Here is a 14,025-nt window from a genome sequence, read left to right as displayed (position 1 = left end):
GTGACAGAAACCAGAGTGCACGGAAACGCAGTTCACCTTCCTGCCACAGCGGTAACTATTTATATACTTGCACTCGCATGCTTTCAAACTGCTAGGTTGGCAGGAGCTGGGACAGAGCAACGGGAACTCACCCCATCACGGGGATTCGAACCACCGACCTCCTGATCAGCAAGCCCAAGAGGCTCAGTCGGCCTTGGCATTATATATACCTTGGCTATTGAAACTTCACACACAAACCCCACTGCTGACACAGTGATGTTTGACTGTGTTTGACGTTGCTTTAAGCTGCCCAGAGTGGCTGGGGCCAACCCAGTCAGATGGGCGGCATCAACTCAAGTAGTTGGAAGGGACCCTGAGGATCATCTTTAAAGCCCTAAACGGCCTTGGCCCAGTATCCCTGAAGGAGCGTCTCTACCCCTATCGTCCAGCCCGGACACTGAGGTCCAGCTCCAAGGGCCTTCTCACAGTGAGGGAACAGCCAGAAGGCCCTTGGCGCTGGACCTCAGTGTCCGGGCTGAACGATGGGGGTGAAGACGCTCCTTCAGGTATACAGGACCGAGGCCGTTTAGGGCTTTCAAGGTCAGCACCAACACTTTGAATTGTGCTCGGAAACGTACTGGGAGCCAATGCAGATCTCTCAGAACCGGTGTTATGTGGTCCCGGTGGCCACTCCCAGTCACCAGTCTAGCTGCCGCATTCTGGATTAATTGCAGTTTCCGGGTCACCTTCAAAGGCAGCCCCACGTAGAGCGCATTGCAGTAGTCCAAGCGGGAGATAACCAGAGCATGCACCACTCTGGTGAGACAGTCCGCGGGCAGACAGGGTCTCAGCCTGCGTACCAGATGGAGCTGATAAACAGCTGCCCTGGACACAGGGCTAACACAACAGAGTCTCATTCTGACACCCTCCTCTAACTCAGACTCATTTTCTTGCTTTCGGTCTCCTTGTCTGCTAAAATGAAAATTGGCAGGGACCTGTCTTGCCAAGTCAAAATAAAAGTACCTAGGGCAGGGAATAGATTTTCTATATTTCTAAGCATGAGAAAGTAAGGAAAACGAAATATGAAGATATCCTCCCAGCTCCAGAGATTGCACAGGTCAAAATCTAATAATTTGTTGAACTGTGTACACAGAATATTAATAGGGTGTTTTTTTTCAATGAAGACTAGTGTCTTTAATTATACGTGTAGCTATAGGAACAAGTTTTGTCTTTTTCAACTGGAAGTCCCTCTTCGGCACATAATTTTTCTTGTGTAACTTAATTAATTGCCAATAATGCTTTCTCTTTTTTTGGAAAAAAAATCAAATGAAAGAACAGAAGGCAGGCTACAAAATATTTGCAATTCCTATAAACACCTATGAGCCCTGGCGGCTTTCATTAGGTGTGACTCAGCTCTCGAACATCCATTTTCCAATAGGGCAGTCAACTGACAAAATCATTTTTAGTGTATTAGTCACTGCCTTTCTCCAATTAATCAATTTAATTGAAATCAGTTTCCTTATTATTCAATACCCCAAGCAGGTGCCCTTTCTAAGAGAGGAATTGTGAAAAAACTTTAGATTTAATCAACAAAAGCCATCATTCCCTGTTAGACAGAAAGATCCCTTATTAATATTACTTTCTCTTCTCTCTGCTTTTTTATTCTTTCCCCTTGATCAGTTCGGTGCAGTGTTACTTTTTGAGCCATTAGCCATAACAACAAGATTTTCACAGTGTGAAATCTTGGCTAGGCACCAGCCAGTCGCTGATTTAAAAAACACCCGAATGCTAAAGTCCTAATTTACAACACGATCGTGAACAAAACTGAATTTTGCTAGAGGCAGAACAAACAAAGCTACATGACAAGCTACCTCGATGTTAGCAAGCTTTCTTAAATCTTTTTTTTTTAAAGGTAGACCAGTATTCACAAAATAAAAAAATTCCTTCCAGTAGCACCTTAAAGACCAACTAAGTTAGTTCTTGGTATGAGCTTTCGTGTGCATGCACACTTCTTCAGATACACAGTGTTGCATAGTTTTCTTGCATATTCAGTGGGATACGTGGATTGTAGAGGGTTCTTAATTCTAAGACCCTTGGGTATAATGTCCAGGTTCTTGCATTTAGTAAGAAAGAAGATATCAGTCTGTACCTGTGCAAGTTTCTTGGTGAGGTTGATGGACTTCCATTTCATGCGGCTCAATGTGGTGCCTTCCATGGTTCCAGTAGTAGATAGGTAGCCGTGTTGGTCTGCCATAGTCAAAATAAAAAAATTCCTTCCAGTAGCACCTTAAAGACCAACTAAGTTAGTTCTTGGTATGAGCTTTCGTGTGCATGCACACTTCTTCAGATACACAGTGTTGCATAGTTTTCTTGCATATTCAGTGGGATACGTGGATTGTAGAGGGTTCTTAATTCTAAGACCCTTGGGTATAATGTCCAGGTTCTTGCATTTAGTAAGAAAGAAGATATCAGTCTGTACCTGTGCAAGTTTCTTGGTGAGGTTGATGGACTTCCATTTCATGCGGCTCAATGTGGTGCCTTCCATGGTTCCAGTAGTAGATAGGTAGCCGTGTTGGTCTGCCATAGTCAAAATAAAAAAATTCCTTCCAGTAGCACCTTAAAGACCAACTAAGTTAGTTCTTGGTATGAGCTTTCGTGTGCATGCACACTTCTTCAGATGTATCTGAAGAAGTGTGCATGCACACGAAAGCTCATACCAAGAACTAACTTAGTTGGTCTTTAAGGTGCTACTGGAAGGAATTTTTTTATTTTGACTATGGCAGACCAACACGGCTACCTATCTACTACAGTATTCACAGTTATTCAGTGCCCCATGTTTTCTCCATAAAAAGCATTCATTCATTTAGCGCCCAGGTTTTCTGCGGATTGCTGTTTGCTCCAATTGAGCTTTAAAGAGCAGGCTTTCGCAGGGAAATCTCTGGAGGAAAAGAAGAAGTGGGGGTCGATTTCTTACAAATGCAGAACTGGTAGTATGTGGTACCTGGAACAGGGATAAGGCTGTAGGGAGACAATTTGTTCTCTCAGATAAAACGCCCAGACTTTTTTCAAAGAGGGCTAGATTTGATGGAGTGAACATGCGTGAGGTCCGGCCAGAGTTGTTGAGCTTTCTTTAGGATTGAAGTTCTTGAGCTTTTTTTACAATTTTACCGAAAAGCTGTTGAACTTTTTTTAGGATTGAAGTTCTTGAGCTTTTTTGGGGATTTTACCCCAGAGACATATCCTGCCACGGGGGCCAAATTAAATCGACCGGCGAGCCAAATTAGGCCCCCCAAACGGACTTTGGACATGCCTGCGGCGTAAGCCCATAACTTACGGCATCAACCGTGGCAACTTGCAATGACGACTTTTTAAAAAGATTAACAGGGTTTAGGGGGAATATTAACCTCCCAGCTTTGGATTAATAGCAAAATGGAGATTTCGATCTAGGTTTGCAATCTCCTTCTGATAGGAGAGAAAGGAGGGGGGCGAAACACCACACTTTTTTATTTTATTTTAACTTTTTATTACAATTGCTTTCACTTGCTTTCCAGGACTGTAACTGTATTGGTTCATTGTACTTTTAAAAATAAAAATATTCTGTATACTTATTTTTTTTTATTATTAATGATTTTGTTGATTTACAAAAGTGTGTGCAATGTCCCTCTCTCATATTTTTTCCCCATTTTTACAAATCAGTTTCATTTGTTGAGACATTAGGAAGAAAAGGGGGAAAGAGGTAGAGGGAGGGAAAGATGAGTGCCCCAAAATCCAACTATTCTGGACAACAACCATACGAGAAATAAGTAAAATAACCAAGCAAGTATTAGAAAGCACCCCAGAATTGGCCTTAATAAACATCTTCCAAGACAATAATGACCACTTACACCACACATTTTAAATAGCAAAGACAACTGAGTAAAACCTTCCTACATTTTACATGAAGCCTGGATAGCTCACTGGGTTAGATTGTAGTCCTGATAACACCAAGGTTGCAGGTTCGATCCCTGTATGGGACAGCTGCACATTCCTGCATTCTACAATTCTATGATTTTATTATTATTATTTATTTGTTACATTAACATCCCACTCTTCCTGCCGATAGCTCAAGGCAGTGTACCCGGTTCCCTCCCTCCTTGTTCTTACTGTCGCAACCGAGAGATGGTGTCTAGCTCAAGGTCATTGTATGAATTTCCCAGCTGAGTGCGGGAGCCGAACCCATGTCTCCCAGGTCCTAATCGGATGCTGGCCCCACACCATGCAAAACAATTTATCAACGCATTGTGTCAGACTTTTGACAGACACTTCCTGGTTCCCTTAATCACAGGGAAGCTCCTCTCTCAGGAGCGCCGGCTTTTAACATATCCGTCACGGGGCCGAATGAAAGCAATAATTATTCCACCTTTCCCCATTTAGAGAAACGCCGGGGCTTTGTAAACACAGAGTGGTGTTAATGTGACATTTCCCACCAAGGCTGCAATTACAACCGCAGCTATTCATTAAGATTCAAAGGGATAATGGGGGATAATGAACCAGAGCAGAGTTTGCGCAACTGAGCGGAGGAAAATGAAAATTTGGTTTTCAAAAAAAAGGTGAAAGTGTCGCTAAGATCTCATGAGTCATTCAGAAGCTCTGAAGCTCGTGTGGAAAATTGGTAGTCAAATATAACCAGAGGGCACGGAGCTAGTTAATGCATGAAAGGGTTAAGACCACAGAGGTGTATTCCTAGACGCAATTAGGCCACGCCCCTCACCTGGAAGGAAGGAAGTTATGTTTCCTCCTTTTTCTGTTCTCTTTCGCCATGTGAACTCACCTAGATAGGGCATGCCTGAACCCCCTCGCTACAAGCTCAGATCTGCATGCTCAAGAGCTATTTCACTACATTTTGTACCTTATACACGACAAATACAGACACGCAGGACTCTGGACTCCACAGGACAATACAGGGCTGGATTTAGGTTTGATGGGGCCCTAAGCTACTGAAGGTAATGGGGGCCTTTATAAGGAAGTAAAACATTTAATATAATTATAATATTTATATATAGTATTATAGTAGCAAGTCGGGGTAATAGGGAACTGTACTAGTAAATAATAATACAGTGGTACCTCTAGTTGCATTCTGCTCTTGTTACGGACTTTCAGCTTATGAACACAGCAAACACAGAAGTGTTTACTTCCGGGTTCGCAACACACACACATGCAGAAGAGGTGCCCTAGTTGCGGATGGCACCCCGAAACGGATTAAGTCTGCAACTAGAGGTACCGCTGTGTAGGCCTACTAAATAATAAAGATGAATATTTTTATAATGGGATCAAAATAAATAAGTTATGTATTACATGAAATCAACCAGCAGGCATAAGACTCATACCCTTAGTCTATGCTGCCTGATCATCAGTCTGCAAGCACTCTTTAATATTAGATAACAGGTACAACAGCTTGACCTGCATTCAACTGTGCTGCACTGCAGTCTGCAGCCGCATGCTGCATGTTGCTATGCAACCAGTCCATGCAGAATGTAGGCACCCTATATATAGAAAGGAGCAAACCAGTGATATTTGAGGGAGCAGGCTAGCAGGCGGGGCCCATAACTTACATCACAGGAACCTACACAACACCAAACACTGTTGCTGTATGTAGGTTTTAATTTATTTGTTTTTTATCTTATATTTTGGAAATGTACATCCAGTTTTCCTTTAATTTTTTTTTGGGGGGGGGCAAGAGAGTGGGGCCCTAATCTATAGCTTGTTTAGCTTCTGCGTAAATCCGGCACTGCGTTGAGATCAGAGGCTGAAGACTAGAGCCTTAAAAGTGGTCGGTCCTTTCTTCTTGTTGTCTTAGCCTGCAGACAAGAATCTTAGGCAACAATTAGGGGTGGGGAGGGGAAAATTCAGTCCATAAGAAAATAAGAAGGCTTCCAACATATATGAAAACTTAATAAAACTTTAAACATTAAAAAACTTCCGTATACAGGGCCGGATTTAGGTTTGATGAGGCCCTAAGCTCCTGAAGGTAATGAGGCCCTTGATATGTCCAGCTGTCCTTTGTCAACAAGAAATTGTCACTGTTTTTTGTGTTGAATATATGCTATATGGTAATTGATGGACCTAATAGGCATCTAAAGCCATTCGCACATAACAAAATATGTATTTTATCAAAGTAATTGTTGAACTGAAATACAGTTTTGAAATCTACATCCAGTGGTGTGTTTTTTTCTTTAATTTTTTTGGGGGGCCCCAAGAGAGTGGGGCCCTAAGCTATAGCTTGTTTAGCTTATACGTAAATACAGCACTGGGATGATGTAAAATTTGGTTTCCCTAATGGTCTTTAAGCACACTACAAACCTAATCTTAAGTCTCTCTTGGATATCCTGCACTGCTTTTTTGTGTGCCTGTTATTTTTATTGCATTGATCTGTTTGATTTACTTCAATAAAGTCTTTTTAAAAAGAAGAAGAATCATAGAATCATAGAGTCATAGAATCATAGAATCATAGAGTTGGAAGAGACCACAAGGGCCATCGAGTCCAACCCCCTGCCAAGCAGGAAACACCACCAGAGCACTCCTGATATATGGTTGTCAAGCCTTTGCTTAAAGACCTCCAAAGTAGGAGACTCCACCACACTCCTTGGCAGCAAATTCCACTGTCGAACAGCTCTTACTGTCAGGAAGTTCTTCCTAATGTTTAGGTGGAATCTTCTTATAGAATCATAGAAGAAGAAGAAGAAGAAGAAGAAGAAGAAGAAGAAGAAGAAGAAGAAGACAAAACAACAACAACAACAACAACAACAACAACAACAACAACAACAACAACAACAACAACAACAACAACAACAACAACTGAGTCCATGATTAGGAGCTAGGGGACAAAGCTGAGCTGGGCTGGGGCTAATGGGAAATTGAAGATATTGAAATATTTTATTGTCACTTGTACAACTTGTATAATGGGACGCGGGTGGCGCTGTGGGTAAAACCTCAGCGCCTAGGGCTTGCCAATCGCATGGTCAGCGGTTCGAATCCCCGCAGCGGGGTGAGCTCCCGTCTTTCGGTCCCAGCTCCTGCCTACCTAGCAGTTCGAAAGCACTCCTAAGTGCAAGTAGATAAATAGGTACCGCTTTATAGCGGGAAGGTAAACAGCGTTTCCGTGTGCTGCGCTGGTGCTGGCTCGCCAGAGCAGCTTCGTCACGCTGGCCACGTGACCCGGAAGTGTCTGCGGACAGCGCTGGCTCCCGGCCTCTTAAGTGAGATGAGCGCACAACCCTAGAGTCGGACACGACTGGCCCATACGGGCAGGGGTACCTTTACCTTTACCTTTACAACTTGTATACAGTGAGAATACACGAGCACCCCCCACTCAGCTCTCTTAGTCTTAATTCTCCTCCTTTACTGACGCACACCCACCAAACCCAAAAGTCAGTTGCCCTGTTGTTATCTTTTCATTCAGCAGCCTAACAAATAGAAGCTGTTCTTTACCCTGTTGGTGCGACTAATCATGCTTCTATATCTTCTGCCCGAGGGCAGGAGATCAAGAAAGTGCCGGTCAGGGTGTGAATCATCCCTGAGAATTTTCCTCACTCTCCTGAGCCAACTATCTTCTGCTATTTCATCCAGCCCATAATATCTTGTGCTGTATTCACCACCCTGTGTAGGCGCTTCCTATCTGTTGATGTCAAACCAGCGTCCCACACCGTGATGCAGTATGAAAGGACACTTTCTATTGTGGAGAAGGAGATCATCAAATGTTGATTGACATCGTTCTTTCGCAATACTGCAGTAATAGAATCATATGCAGTTAGTGGCCCTCCAGCCTCTGCTTAAAAACCTCCGAGGAAGAAGAATCCACAATTTCCTGAGAGAGACCATTTCACTACTAAACAGGTCTTACTGCTAGAATTTCCCCCCTGAATTTAGTTGCACTCTTCTTTAATGTAATTTGAATCCACTGCCCTCTGGAGCAGTGGAAAGCAAGCTTGTTCCATCCTCCTTTAGATACCTGAAGATGGCTATCATGTCAACTATGTGTTCTCTTCTCCAGACTAAACATCCCCAGCTCCTTCAACCGTTCCTCATCAGGCTTGGCTTTCAGACTGTTATGTACTGAGTTGAATAGGATCCAAAATGCAGCAGTCTGACTGGTCCTAGAACAATAGGATCCAGAATGCATCAGTCTGATTGGTCCTAGAACAATAGGATTCAGAATGGAGCAGTCTGATTGGTCCTAGAATAATGCAGCAGTATGATTGGTCCACAGGAGCCACCCAATCCAGCTCCAGGTGGAAGTGAATCCGCAACCTGATTGGCCTACAGGTGAATCCCGGATTTAGCCAATCACTTGGGACCCATTGTGTAAATAATGTATATAAAGCAGACATTCTGGGGGAACTTCCATTCCTCCTCACCGCTATGAGCTGAATAAAGAGCATGAAATCCACTCTCGACTCTGAGTATATTTCACAGACCCTTGATCATCTTGGTCGCCTTCCTCTGCACACCTTCCAGCTTTCCAATGTCCTTCTTGGCAGCTGGAGGGCACCAGGTTGGAGGAGACTGTGCCACGATCCCCACGGATCAATAAACCTTCTTGCCCAGCCGCTGCTGACAGCAAAATGTCGGGTGGTTCCAAATTGCTAATAGACTAATGGGAAACAGCTACCAATGCCAGAACAACCTCTCTGGAAAGACCCGCTCTATCGATTCCCCCTGCTGATTAATGCCGATCTCCAAGTTTTGAAAGGCAACGGCCGCTCGAGGTCAGAGGCAATTATCCTGTTATTGGAAGCCGAGAACTACACGGTTTCGTACATTATTTTTTTTCCTAATGGATTCCAGCGCAACCCTCTCTCGGGGTCTCAGGGCAAACAAAATGTGATTGATTTGTTTACTGAAAAGAAAGGCTTCTGCGGGAGGTTTTCATATCCCCTCCTCTCAAGATAGCCCACCCCTTCCAAGCTTTTCACACAAAAAGGGCAAAATATCATAAACGGAAGGAAGGTATCGTGATGATAGGAACGTGGTGTGTTGATGTTTGTGCTGCTACGAAGACTTTTCGCAAGACAGCTACATCACACACAATGCTCCTATTTCTGTTCTGGTTTTTTAAATATCATTCCTGGCGGAACTGCACTGCCTACCAGTTAGTTTCCAATTAAAAGTGTTGGTTTCGACCTGCAAAGCCTTGTGAAGTTCAGGACTCCAATAACTCAAGAACCACATTTCCTCTATTATTATTATTATTGTTGTTGCTGCTGCTGCTGCTGTTGTTATTTCCCACATTTTGCCTTGTGCAGTTCAGGACCCCAATAACTCAAGGACCATCTCCCTCCATCATCATTATTATTATTATTATTATTATTATTATTATTATTATTATTATTCCACCTCACTCTTTCCATTAAAGATATATATATGTTGGCAATTTTTGATGTAAAATACAGTAAGAATCAAACTAGTTTGGAGAACAAGAATATTAAAAAGAACCAAAAGATATAAAAGCAAGAGAAAAAAGATGGGGGAAAATACCTATAAGGCCCTTCATTCTCTTTATATCATATATAGGTAAAGGGACCCCTGACCATTAGGTCCAGTCGTGGCCGACTCTGGGGTTGCGGCGCTCATCTCGCTTTATTGGCCAAGGGAGCCGGCGTACAGCTTCCGGGTCATGTGGCCAGCATGACTAAGCCGCTTCTGGCGAACCAGAGCAGTGCACGGAAACGCCGTTTACCTTCCCGCCAGCGTGGTACCTATTTATCTACTTGCACTTTGACGTGCTTTTGAACTGCTAGGTTGGCAGGAGCAAGGACCGAGCAACGGGAGCTCATCCCGTCGTGGGAATTCGAAGCGCCAACCTTCCGATCGGCACGTCCTCTGTGGTTTAATCCACAGCGCCACCCGCATCCCTTATATCATATATATCCTGTCATTTATCCACAAACAGAGATATAGACCCTCTCATCTCCCACCTGGGAGATCCTTTCTACCCTGCCTTTCCGGCAGTGACTCCCCTCCTCTGACTATCCCCTTCCTGTTTGTGTCCCTCTCAGTCCAATGAAAAGGAATTCTTTCTCCACACCGCCCCCGCCCCTCCCCCCAGCTTTTTATGAACGTTAAAAATGCCAAGAGAAAACAAGAGAAATAGGAAATAGAAAAAGAAAACAAACAGAACAGTGGTCCAAACACTGGAAGTCCTTCTTGGCTGCTGCCTTGTGCACAAACACCCAACATGAGGGCTAGAAGCATGATTTAATATTTTAAAAAACGTGGGGAAATCATTGGCTGGAACGGACAGGTTTACCCAGCCATATTTAGATGTCTTCCCAAATCCGAATCCCCCCAAAACAGGCTCCAAACACCTGTAATGTGGCCCCAGGGCAAAGCAAACATCACAGCAGGTCAAATTCCCTAAAATGGAAAGGTGTTTCTGTCAGGGTGCAAAACAGGGTGTCAGTCGCCTACACAGCCAAATATCTGGCTTAACTCTGAGCTGCTGCCTGAAACATTTACAACGGGGTTTTGGGGTGTGGGTGCTCAGTTTGCGAGAATGAATCCCATCCCCAGCAAACTTTCAATAATAATAATAATAATTTATTTATACCCCGCCCATCTGGCTGGGTTCCCCCAGCCACTCTGGGAGGCTTCCAACAAAACACTAAAATACAATAACCTATTAAACATTAAAAGCTTCCCTAAACAGGGCTGCCTTCAGATGTCTTCTAAAAGTCTGGTAGTTATTTTTCTCTTTGACATCTGATGGGAGGGCGTTCTATAGGGCGGGCGCCACCACCGAGAAGGCCCTCTGCCTGGTTCCCTGTAACTTGGCTTCTTGCAGTGAGGGATCCGCCAGAAGGCCCTCGGAGCTGGACCTTAATGTCCGGGCAGAACTATGGGGGTGGAGACGCTCCTTCAGGTATACTGGACCGAGGCCGTTTAGGGCTTTAAAGGTCAGCACCAATACTTTGAATTGTGCTCAGAAAAGTACTGGGAGGGATCGCTGCCGCAAAACTTGCCCGCCACCGCAGAGAACGCATTTTGCTTACCTAGCCCTTGGTTCTGTTGTTCCCATTCGATGGCACTCGGCACTTGGTAGGAGACCCCAGAGAGCTCCCCGGCTGGGTTATCAAGCCCTTCCAGGGGTTCCTGAGACGCCTCCCCAGGAAGAGTGAAGCTGGACAGGTTGGCGTCTTCGTCCAAGCTTTCGTCCATGGAATTTGGGTCCCTCTCCTCTTCGTTGCCATCGTCTTCCTCATCTGCTTCCTCCTCCGGCTCCTCCTCTTCTTCTTCCTCCTCCTCCTCCTCTTCTTCCTCCTCCTCCTCTTCCTCCTCCTCTAGAAAGGCAGGAGAGAGAAGAACAAGCACAATATTGAGAAAGACACAGGGGTCCATTGATATAATCGGAGTCCACGAGAGGGATGGCCGCAGCAAAGTGGAAGAAGCATCTATGCAGAAAGGCTGAACAGGTGATGACCATTTTGTTGTGCTAGAGGCAATTCAGGAATCTCGGTTACAGCATCCAGGGCAGATAATAATAATGATGATAATGATGATAATGATGATAATGATGATTGTCAGAGCTGCTTGAAGATCCTAGCTCACAGAGGATCACGCTAGCCAGCGATCATTAAGTAAAAGTCTTTATTGAATTACAGTTTCCATTCTCACGCTGCTGCGCGCAAACTCTACGTCTAGTAGCTAGATCGGCGAAGCTCCGTCTGAGTCTCCGCCCCGTGTGCACCAACTTAATATCCTAGCCTTGCTCCACCTTTTCCGCCTGACTGTCCTCCTCTGGGTCCCTCTACCCCCCGGGGCTTCTTCCTTCCGGGATTCTTCTGACGCTGACCCGGACCCTCCTGCCTCCTTGCGCCGGGCTTTAGGACCTGGTTCCCTTTCGGGGCTGCTTACTGCGCCGCCTTCCTCTGCATTTGAACTTGGCGCGCGCGCCCAACCTTCCACTTTCCTCTTAACCGTTTCTTCGCTCCCCGATGGAGGTGTGGCCACTCCTGACTCCTGCCCTCCCTCCTGTGGTGAGCTGCCAGCGCTTCCCCCTTGGCTCCCTTCCTCTTCCCTGCTTCCTGGCGGTGACGCTGGTCCCGATTTCCAGCTGCTCCCCGCTGAGTCCCCTCTGGCTCTATCTTCCTGGGGTGCCCCCCTTGCCCTGGCCACTGGTGCTCCTTTCTGTGAATCCTCTGATTCACTGGAAAGACTAGGAGATCTCGGGTCGTCGTCATCACTCATCTTTTCTTCTGCCTCCTCCCCTTCGCTCTCTGTTTCCTCCCTTGCCCGTGCCTCTGCTCCTAAACCCCTGACAATGATGATAATAATAATAATAATAATAATAATAATAATAATAATAATAATAATAATAATAATAATAATAATAATATTTATACCCCGTCTTCACTGGTTCCGATTTGAAAGAGAGGTAGAGCCGGGTATCATCCACGTACTGGTAGACATCCAGCCCAAACCCCCTGATGATCTCTCCCAGCAGCTGCATGTAGATGTTAAAAAGCATGGGGGAGAGGACGAAACGCTGAGGCACCCCACAAGTGAGAGCCCAGGGGTCTGAACACTCATCCCCCAACACCACTTTCTCGACACAGCCCAGGAGAAAGGAACAGAACCACTGTAAAACAGTATATCCCAGCTCCCAGCTCCCCTAGATGGTCCAGAAGAATGTTATGGTCGATGGTGTCAAAGGCCGCTGAGAGATCCAGCAGAACTAGGAAACAGCTTTCACCTTTGTCCCAACCCTACCGGAGATCATCGACCAGTGTGGCCAAGGCGGTTTCAGTCCCATGGTGAGGCCTGAATCCCAATTGGAAGGGATCCAAATGGTCCGCATCCTCCAGGCGTGCCTGGAGTTGTTCAGCAACCACCCGCTCAATCACCTTGCCCAAGAATGGAAGATTTGAGGCTGGGCAATAGTTGGCCAAATTGGCCAGGTCTAAAGATTTTTTTTTCAGTATTTCTGGCCATTTCTGCTCTTCGGGGCTTCCGACTGTGGAAGCCAAGCCAAGCCATCGTAAATAGCTAGTAGCCATTTCCTCCATGGAGGAGCCCAGCCTGGAGATTAATTAGTAGTAGTAGTAGTAGTAGTAGTAGTATTTTGTTAATGGTGAAATCTGAGGGCTCCCTTGGACAAAAAACAAGGACACCAGCCAGGAATACCAGAGCAAAACAGCAGCCAGTAGGCTTGGTCTTTATTGAAGACTGTCGCGACAGGACTCCCACAAGGTGGAACAAGATGGAAGCCCCGAACAAAAGAGAACCCAAACTTTTATTAGCTGCTAATCCCCATGTTACACCTAAAAAAAAACTACCGCATTTTTCGCCCCATAAGACGCACTTTTTCCCCTCCAAAAATGAAGGGGAAATCGGGGTGCGTCTTATGGGGCGAATGCCTGCGAGCCTCGTGCGCCCGGCAGGAGGTCCGACCGGGTGCGCGAGGCTTGGGGCGGCAGCCTGTCGCCCGAAGCACGGGGAGCCCTCTGGAGGGCTCCCCCTGCTTCGGGCAAGTGTCTGCAAGCCTCGCGCACCCGGCAGGAGGTCCCGCCGGGTGCGCGAGGCTTGGGGCGGCAGCGGACTGCTTGCGCGCACCGAGAAGCTTGGGGCGGGCTGAGCTCAGCTGGCCCCAAGCTTCTAGGTGCGCGTAAGCAGTCCGCTGCCGCCCCAAGCCTCGCGCACCCGGCGGGACCTCCTGCCGGGTGCGGGAGGCTTGGGGCGGCAGCGGACTGCTTGCCGGCATGCAGAAGCTTGGGGCGTGCTGAGCTCAGCACGCCCCAAGCTTCTAGGTGCGCGCAAGCAGTCCGCTGCCGCCCCAAGCCTTGCGCACCCGGCGGGACCTCCTGCCGGGTGCGGGAGGCTTGGGGCGGCAGCGGACTGCTTGCCGGCACGCAGAAGCTTGGGGCGCGCTGACCTCAGCTTGCCCCAAGCTTCTGGATTAGCGCAGCGCACCTGGGGGGGAAATAAATTTTTTTCCCTTTATTTCCCCCCCTAAAATCTAGGTGCGTCTTATGGGCCGGTGCGTCTTATGGGGCGAAAAATACGGTACATCAC

The 14,025-nt window shown here is 46.3% G+C and overlaps 2 protein-coding genes and 1 long non-coding RNA gene across 6 annotated transcripts in view; 1 reads left to right on the top strand and 2 right to left on the bottom strand.

The window, feature by feature from the left end:
• The window catches only part of LOC308587474, a 306,756-nt gene that overhangs the window by 47,862 nt on the left and 244,869 nt on the right, over positions 1–14,025 (bottom strand). The window lies entirely within an intron of this gene.
• TBPL2 (TATA-box binding protein like 2) overlaps positions 1–14,025 on the top strand; it is a 119,227-nt gene that overhangs the window by 20,177 nt on the left and 85,025 nt on the right. The window lies entirely within an intron of this gene.
• ARMH4 (armadillo like helical domain containing 4) overlaps positions 1–14,025 on the bottom strand; it is a 71,056-nt gene that overhangs the window by 17,183 nt on the left and 39,848 nt on the right. For 2 of the 4 annotated variants that reach the window (XM_081192118.1, XM_081192116.1), the window contains one exon: positions 11,007–11,289. In XM_081192118.1, the coding sequence (XP_081048244.1) occupies positions 11,007–11,289 (283 nt within the window). Of the gene's footprint in view, positions 1–11,006; positions 11,295–14,025 lie in introns of those variants that run through there. The other 2 variants (XM_081192117.1, XM_081192119.1) reach the window with 2 other exon arrangements.

This window comes from Podarcis bocagei (genome assembly GCF_964188305.1).
Source record: "Podarcis bocagei genome assembly, chromosome: 1".
In the NCBI taxonomy this organism is placed as follows: domain Eukaryota; kingdom Metazoa; phylum Chordata; class Lepidosauria; order Squamata; family Lacertidae; genus Podarcis; species Podarcis bocagei.
Note: the sequence above shows the minus strand (reverse complement) of the source record. Positions and strands in the feature narration are given on the sequence as shown.